Below are 9,060 nucleotides of genomic sequence, written 5' to 3'. Positions count from 1 at the left end.
TATTTTCCAATACATTTTATTAAGTCCTTTGTTGAAGACATTTTTAGAAAACAAGGAGGATGACTGAATATTATTACATAAGGGATCTGGATGAATCTGGAGACTTTGGTGCAGAATATATATATTTCCAGTTGAGTTCCAGGTTTAAATGTCTCTCCTCTGTGACTGGACACAAGGTCATTTCTGAGCATGCTAGGGTCAGAGATAGGACCACCTGGGTGAAGAAGCTGACAGGGGTGGCTGGGGTTGTGGTTGGGGTTGAGAACAGTCTTAGCTGGTTGGTTGAGGTTGGGTGGAGGTTGAGATCAGATCAGTCCTAGCTCCAAGGGTAGAACATGGTTGGGTTGAGGTTCAGACCAGGTCAGTCTTAGCTCCGGGGGTAGAACATGGCGTACTTGGAGGTTCTGAATCCCAGCAGGTCTCTCATCTCGTTGCGGAACTTGGAGAGGTCCTGCCGCAGGTCGTTGAGGTTCTCCACGGTGGCCTGGTCGGTGCTCTGCATCTTCTGCCTGGTGGACGTCAGGTAGCGATGGACCAGACAACACATGATCTTCTGGTAGTTCTCATCACGCTTCCGCTTCAGGTTCCTCCACTCCTGGATGGATGGGACAACAACAACATGGGAGTTTAGGGTTTGAGACTGAATACAGTGCCTACTTATCTGGATATCATGGGAGGATAAGATGGGAAACGGTCATTATTTAAAGTATACAGAGGTATCACTTCTTGATTGTTTCACATCTCTATTACCTTGAGGCTGTTCTGTCTCTTGACCTTCCCCGTGGAGGTGTGGGAGCAGATCCATTTACTCATACTGGTCAGAAGGTAACACACCGTCTTGGGGGAGGGTAGGATGTTGAAGGGCGGCGGCAGGGTACACTTGTCGTCAAAGTAGCTCAGCCACAGCTTGGCGCGGGCAAACTTCCACTCCTTATCCTCGTGGTTCTAGGGGATTCGGGGGTTTAGAGGGAAATTGAATTAAATGGGAGATTAAGGAATTCACTGAGAAAATAGGGGAATGTGTTAATCGACAGAGAAATGTTAAGAAATCACTACCATGTGTTAGTCTGAAGTGTTCTTGGAGTATATTTGTGTTTTTCATTCAGAATGATGATTGTAGAGTTGATGAAGGGTAAGTGTAATTTATGAAGCTGTCAGAGCGGTAGGCAAAGTCAAACGCAGGACACAGAGCTTACTGGAAACGTACTTTACTCAAAAGTAACCAGAGTATAAACAACCTCCTCACAGGGAGGAAAACAACCCGCACACAAACTACTGCCGATGACGAATACAATCACACACAACACACAATGAAAGACAGAGGGTTATATAGGTAAGACAATACAACATAATGGGAAACAGGTGTACACAATAAAGACCAAACAAGTCAAACACAGAAACATAAATCGGTAGCAGCTAGTACTCCGGGGACGACGAACGCCGAAGCCTGCCCGAGCAAGGAGGAGGGGCAGCCTCGGCTGAATCCGGGAATCCGTGACAGAAGCATTAAAGTTGAGTAATTGATGTGAATTATACGGCTGATCTTTGCCTGAACTTCAAACACTGAATCGAAAATAAAGCACTCCAAATTAACACATAGATACAGTGTTATAGCTAGACTAATCAAGTCCTATTGTTTTTGTTGTTATTGTAACTTGATGGACAATGTCACTTTCTGTAACTTGGCCTGTGCAGTCACTTCAGGCCGGGTTACTGAAAAGCACTTTGTGACAACTGCTGATGCAAAACAGGTTTGATAAATAAATTGGATTGATTTAATTTAATAAATTGGATTGACCACATTGATTGATCGCTTGATGGACTTACAGCGATCTGCCTGAAGCTCTTGTGCAGCATGGCAACCAGCAGCTTGGTGAGAACGATGACCACCACGATGTTGTAGGTGCCCACGATGAGGGCTCCCACAAACGACCTCAGCTCCTCCGTGTAGTTGATCCGGGTCACGAAGAGAGCCACGTGGGCCAGAGAGAAGATGTACCAGAACAGCGCGTAGCACGTCCCCATGAACCTGTCAACAGGAAAGTCAGAGGTTAGAGGCCGGAACAGGGAGTAACAGGTACAGTACCCATGAACCTGTCGACAGGGAGGTCATGGAAAATAGAATGACATATACAGTAGAACAGCGAATTATTGGACCTCTATGGGTCAGAGGTTGACAGTCAGAACAGGTACCCATGAACCTGTGAAATAGGGAAAGGGGAGAGAGAGAGAATTTAGGTAGACTGTACGTACGTGTGGAAGGCGTCGTTGCTCTGCTGCTGACAGAAGATGCCCTCACAGTCTTTGGCGGGGCTCTTGGCCGGGTCCTTCTGGTCCTTCCCGTAGAGCTGCGTCAGGCCGATGGTGAAGGAGATGAGCACCAGCAGGAACAGACCCAGGAACTTCCCAAACTCCTGCAGCATCTGGCCCATGGAGATCTGGGAACACAAGAGCACTCATGAGCTAAAATTACCATCTTCTGACTGGGAGGTAACTACTACCTGAGCTTGTCCAATAATAAAACACACATTTTTGTTTTCCGTTGCAAAACATTTTTGCTACGGTGTGTGACTCCTAATGAACACAACCCTGGATGAAAACAGACTAGCTAACACACAACCAACCACCCAGGTGCAAACAAGTCCAGGGATAGTAATGTGTACTTATGCCTAGTAAATCAATGTCCAAAAGAGCTACATTGGAAAGCCAACCCCATTCATTAGGATGTCTATCTTTAGAGTGAGCAAATAAACATGGTCAAATAGTTATTCTCTGTAGCACTTACTGAAGAGAACTGTTCTGTTAAAAACAACCTTGACAAGCAGGTACCCTAGCGAGTTGAGGTAGCACACAGATAAACATTGACAAAGCTGAAGGACATTGAAACTGTTCTGAGAGCAGGGTTTAAGTCTCTATATATAGCCCTGAGAGCATGGCTGGTGGTGTATCTGTTTACGCAGACCTGTAGCTCCCTGACCCAGGCCTAACCATCCCAAACACCCCTGTTCCACATACACACAGATGGTCCAGTGTGAGAGGGACGTCAGTGAGAAGACTCATTCCCTAACCAGGAGCCAACAGGAGCTGAGAGGGATGACCACAAGGTGCAATTCGCCAGGTTGTTTTGGGACAGAAAGAGAAAGAGAGAGAGCAGCTCCTCCATTAGTATGATTTATTATCTTGTCACATGTGAATCTCCCCAGTGTTTCCCCTATCATCTGATCCGGTCAGTCCCTCTACTTCCCCCGTCCCTCCCTAGCGGCTCTTTGTAGATGGCTGATTTAGTAGCTTTGGGTGTTCCCTGGTCTCAGCATGGTCTGCATGGCTAGGGGGTACTGACGCAGGAGGGGAGGGGTGGACACACACACCTTTCAAACACACCTACACTTGCACACACACACCTACATACACCTACACACACAACCCCCTGAAATGTAATCAGAGTTAGACACAGGCCCTGAGGGACCTCACTCTGAAAAAGTGGTGATTCAGCTGTACCGTTCCAACTAGTTCTCTCTCTCTCTCTCTCTCTCTCTCTCTCTCTCTCTCTCTCTCTCTCTCTCTCTCTCTCTCTCTCTCTCTCACACACACACACACACATACAATTTCTAGCTAGGAGGGCCTCTGTGTGGGGTACTTCCTCTGTAGAAGAGTTAGTTGGCCTCTCTGTGTGCGTGTGTGTGAGAGAGAAAGAGAGACAAAGTATTTGTCCATACAGAATGTGAGCTCATATGTTAATGTAAGTGGTTGTTTGCATGACATGTGTGTGTACATGTATGTAAATGTGTGTCAGACAATGATTGAGGGGTGTGTCTGCCATGTGAGCATGCGTGTGTAGGTACACACAGCCACCTATTTCCCAAGCTAATAACTTTTCCATCCGCCCATGCCAGACAGTGATGTCACAGTTCCAGCTTGGGTGCATGTAGAGAGATAGAGTTAGCGGAGCGCGCGCGAGAGAGAGAGAGAGAGAGAGAGAGAGAGAGAGAGAGAGAGAGAGAGAGAGAGAGAGAGAGAGAGAAAGCGAGATAGATAGATGATGATAGATAGATAGATAGATAGATAGATAGATAGATAGATAGATAGATAGATAGATAGATAGATAGATAGATAGATAGATAGATAGATAGATAGATAGATAGATAGATAGATAGATAGATAGATAGATAGATAGATAGATAGATAGATAGATAGATAGATGAAAGAGAAGGGCAGAGAGAGAGAGAGACAGAGAGGGAGAGAGAGAGAGAGAGAGAGAGAGAGAGAGAGAGAGAGAGAGAGAGAGAGAGAGAGAATGAAGTAAGGTACACTCTTAGAAAAAAGGTTCCAAAAGGGTTCTGCGACTGTCACTATAGGAGAACCCTTTTTGGTTCCAGGTAGAACTCTTTTGGGTTCCATGTAGAACCCTCTGAGGAAATGGTTCTACATGGAACCGAAAAGGGTTCTACCTGGAACCTAAGGTGGTTCTTCAAAGGGTTCTCCTATAGGGACAACCGAAGAACCCTTTTTTGCACCTTTTGGTATTAGAAGTATTATCCCATGACAATCCACAGGAGAGTCATGCTGTTTGATAGCAAAATCACAAACAACCCTTTCACATAATAACAAGACATTGAAAATAGTCCTTGGAGCAGAATGACCTCATCACTCATTCATAAATGCTTGTATTATAATTAATTGCCATATTTCCTTATGTCCGTAAATCTAGCCAAATTGAATAGAGAAAAAGAGATTCCTGGCCACGGAAAATAGGAAATACACACACAATGGAGAGCTGGGACTTTGATCCTAGCTGGCAGGCTGAGACAGTGAGGGAGAGGTTGAAGGTTTCTCTAATGAAATAAAGAGAGACACCTATTCTATGGCACTACAGGAACTCCAGCTGAATATTCAAAACAGACTTTTGGCCCAGTGTTGAGGACGGAGGAGAGAGAGGGGAGGAGAAACAATGGCAGAATGAATCTTTATTAATTGGGATGTTCACCAGGGAAATAGTTTCCATGTGAGGTGATGATAGAATGATGATGTTGGTGATTGTGCTCCTTCTGCTGCTAGTAGCAGAAGTGATAGCTAATGTACTGTGTGTGTGTGTGTGTCTGTTAGTTTGTGCGTGTACCTGTAGTGGGCCCAGTATGGAGCTGGTGGTGTACATGAAGAACAGTCGAAGGTAGCTCAGGACGTTAGCGAAGGCAAACAGCCCCTCAGCCACCAGGATGGGGTGGAAGGCATCCCAGTTTTTCCTCTCTGTGTCCTCCACATTCTTAAACTGGCACAGAGGAGATCACGTTAGTACACAAACACACACACACACGCACACACACAGACACTCACACACACACACAGACACACACACACACACACACACACACACACACACACACACACACACACACACACACACACACACACAGACACACACACACACAGACACACACACACACACACACACAGACACACACACACCTTGCTGTGAGCCACTATCTTGAGGGCGAAGGTGGACAGATAGAGAGAGTTCATGACGAAGCTCAGCTGATTCCTCGACTCATCCAGGAAGTCCTCCAAGCCTTCGTACCATAGACGCTTCACGTCCGACCACACCATCCCTAGAGGGCAGGAAAGATTTTACCATCACCAGAGTTAAAGGAAAGTACCATAGACCAGGGGTTTCCAAACTGGGATCTGTGGCGGTACTGCAGGGGGTCCGCAAATGTTTTTTATTTTGGGACAAATCTTTTTTGGGATTATTTTATGAATATCGCTAGCTGCAACAGAATATCATTTTTATGTCTCTGCGTTCATTGGCGTACTGGACACTCCCACAGCCCCCGCAAGACGGGGGGGCACGAGCTCTGGGGGTTCATGCGACCGTCATCAGTCTATTTCTATTTATTTAATAAATCATTTTGACAGTAACCCTCCAAAAGGTAATTCATAAACCTTTTTAATTTCCATATATACTAGGAAGCTAAGTGTTGGTTTCCTGGGCTTCAGGAATGTGACTGAAAAAGTGCATCAGGTCTTGAAAAAGAAAAACATTTAACTAAAAAAGAAGTATGCGATATCGGTGAACAAATGCCGTGGTCAAGGCTACGACGGCACCAGTGCAATGAGTGGAGCTTACTCAGGTTTTCAAAAGCTCATATCAGACCGAGAACCTGTTTCTTATGTAGGCCTAGTTCTTTGAGTTTTAGTTTAGAAAACGATCTCTCCGCAGAAGCGGCAGTTACAGGGATGGTAAAAACGGCTTGGTTGCCATAGCAACCTCAGGGAAACTGGGCAGAAGGGAAGAGTGCTTCAAATACAGCAGTTCTGTAACATCTCAGATGTATGTGACAATAAAACATATACCCCTTTTGCCCTCAGAACAGCCTCAATTTGTCGGGGCATGGACTCTACAAGGTGTCAAAAGCATTCCACAGGGATGCTGGCTCATGTTGACTACAATGCTTCCCACAGTTGTTTCAAGTTGGCTGGATGTCCTTTGGGTGGTGGACCACTCTTGAAACACACGGGAAACTGTTGAGCGTAAAAACCCCAACAGCGTTGCGGTTCTTGACACAATCCGGTGCGCCTGGCACCTACTACCATACCCAGGTCAAAGGTCTTGCCCATTCAACCTCTGAATGGCACATATACACAATCCAAGTCTCAATTGATCAAATGTTTTCACACTTTTACAGTGTTAGTTTCATCAGCTGTTGTACAATATGATATAAAACACAAGAAAAACAGATTTTTGACTGCTCTGGGCCTTTAAAACTGAAACATTTTCTCTCAGCTCCACGCTAAACTGTGTAGAATTGACCATATTCAATTCACCAAACAGAATGGGAAAGGCATTTTTCTGTTCACCCGGGAATGTTCTCATTCTTGACATTTTACAATGACTTCCAGATTCAACAGGGAACGCCGTAAGTTATCCCACAGAGAGGCTTCTTGGAAAAATGGTCAGTCTGAGAAATAGAATACACAGGATTTATGTGTGGAATCTCTACAATCCAGTGAGGTGGGATTTAGAAGTATTATCCTCCTGTGTGTGTGTGGGGGGGTGAAATCATGTGTATTACAACATCTGTAGGCTTTTAAACTTTCACAGCTGTGCCAAACTCACCAGAATAATGTAATACATTGATAGAATGAATGCTACAATCTAGTTGTCATCGGTAAAGTTTGTTTTCTCTTTCCTATTTCTCTCACGCAAAAAAGATGTTTAGGGACTGAGGAGAAAATGCAATAACAAAAAAAATAACTGGAAAGATTTTTCATACACAATTTCTAAATTACATCAGTTTGACTGGTTTTAAGGAAATTAAAAGCTGTTAAAACGACCCAATATGTTTTTGATAAGATTTCAGTTCGGCTTGGATGCAATACGATCAGCTTTTATGCTGCTGATAAAGACTGCACCTTTACAGATGGTCCCTAACCACGCATCCATTCCCTCAAGATGCTGAAATAATTAAATAATATTTCTCCACTCCTGTTCCAGAGTCAAAATATACATTTGGTTTATAATTTTACTGCAAGAAATGCTTAATTCTGCAGGAATTAATATTATATTAGGCTATGTATAAAAGGTTATAGGCCTACAGTCAGTGTCCAAATTTCAGGTAGGCTACTATTCCATTTAACTCATCTGAACTGAACAGTTCCCTTGACGTGCCATAGGCCTATTTGAAGTCCCCGCCTTGTGACTGTCAAATTTGTATAGCGCCTCACAATCATCACATAGAGCATAGCCGGCACTGCTATCATCCGCCCTCCCTTCTATTTATTTTCATCTCTCCATTTCGCAGCTTTTCTCTTATTGAATTAAACTCCAACATTGCCCTTTTTGCCTCAGTGGATCAACGTTAACTTTTTCTGCCCAAGTTCCCAAGAACATTTGGCAATTGGCGCATTTGGCAGTTGACACATCTGATTTTGGCATTAACGTAAGGCATCTGGCTCCTGGGATTAACAGAATGGGGGAAAGAGAGAGAGGGAGGGATGGAGAGACGGAACAATGGAAATGAAGGGAGGCCATATAATAGATACTGCTCTCTAGACACTGGAAGGAGACATACATCTGGAACTAAAAGGGCCAATAAAAACTCTAAAAACCCAGTATTCGCCTTAGAATTTCAGCAGTAAGCAACAATAGTAGTAAGAGTCTTCAGAAATCATACAGAATAGTAGAAAAACATAAGTATTTGGAAACAAGTATCTGTTATTGAACTGCAATCCAATACTTTATTTAAATATGCCTACACTGTGGCCATTTTAGTAATCAAAACTGTTGATGATTTTCATTTCTCTATCTTAATAATGATTTTGATTAATAACTGATTTGATTACATGGAAAAAGGTATCAGCAAACTGTACATGGATGGATGTGCTGGTCTTGTTGTATCAGTTAAGGAATATTCCTCCCTCTAGTGGGCTATTTCTGCCTCCTCAAACCCCTAAAATCTGTATCCAAACTCCTCTATCCTGCAGCCTCTAACAAGATTCCTCTCCATACAGAAAGGCATGTAGAGTAGAGTACACTCACTGCCAAGCTACAGAATAAACTAGATAACAAACTAGACATTGATTATTACCATGATCTGTGAGCCAATAGGACCTGTGTTGTACTTTATTTCATTTCCCGTCTAGAAAAGTAATTTGAGCGATGAATCAAAATAAACGAGCACGTAGCAACAACAGAACATGCTAGAACAACTCTCTCTCTCTCAGTCAAGGCTATGAAGAGACAGTGGTTAGGGCTCTGATGCACATGTTCTCTCTCTCTCTCTCTCTCTCTCTCTCTCTCTCTCTCTCTCTCTCTCTCTCTCTCTCTCTCTCTCTCTCTCTCTCTCTCTCTCTCTCTCTCTCTCTCTCTCTCTCTCTCTCTCTCTCTCTCTCTCTCTCTCTCTCTCTCTCTCTCTCTCTCTCTCTCTCTCTCTCTCTCTCTCTCTCTCTCTCTCTCTCTCTCTCTCTCTCTCTCTCTCTCTCTCTCTCTCTCTCTCTCTCTCTCTCTCTCTCTCTCTCTCTCTCTCTCTCTCTCTCTCTCTCTCTCTCTCTCTCTCTCTCTCTCTC

The 9,060-nt window shown here is 44.1% G+C and overlaps 1 protein-coding gene across 1 annotated transcript in view; it reads right to left on the bottom strand.

Annotated features, from left to right (window-relative positions):
* Positions 1-9,060, bottom strand: part of LOC121550082 (short transient receptor potential channel 1) — a 47,922-nt gene continuing 38,862 nt past the window's right edge. Inside the window, exons 8-13 of the mRNA XM_041862211.2 lie at positions 5,464-5,603; positions 5,117-5,266; positions 2,254-2,438; positions 1,828-2,029; positions 751-945; positions 1-595 (exon numbers count right to left, since the gene is read on the bottom strand). Of these exons, the coding sequence (XP_041718145.1) occupies positions 368-595; positions 751-945; positions 1,828-2,029; positions 2,254-2,438; positions 5,117-5,266; positions 5,464-5,603 (1,100 nt within the window). The 3' untranslated portion in view covers positions 1-367. The remainder of the gene's footprint in view (positions 596-750; positions 946-1,827; positions 2,030-2,253; positions 2,439-5,116; positions 5,267-5,463; positions 5,604-9,060) is intronic.

Source organism: Coregonus clupeaformis, chromosome 34, assembly GCF_020615455.1.
Source record: "Coregonus clupeaformis isolate EN_2021a chromosome 34, ASM2061545v1, whole genome shotgun sequence".
Classification (NCBI taxonomy): Eukaryota; Metazoa; Chordata; class Actinopteri; order Salmoniformes; family Salmonidae; genus Coregonus; species Coregonus clupeaformis.
This window is presented reverse-complemented; position numbering and strand designations above follow the sequence as displayed.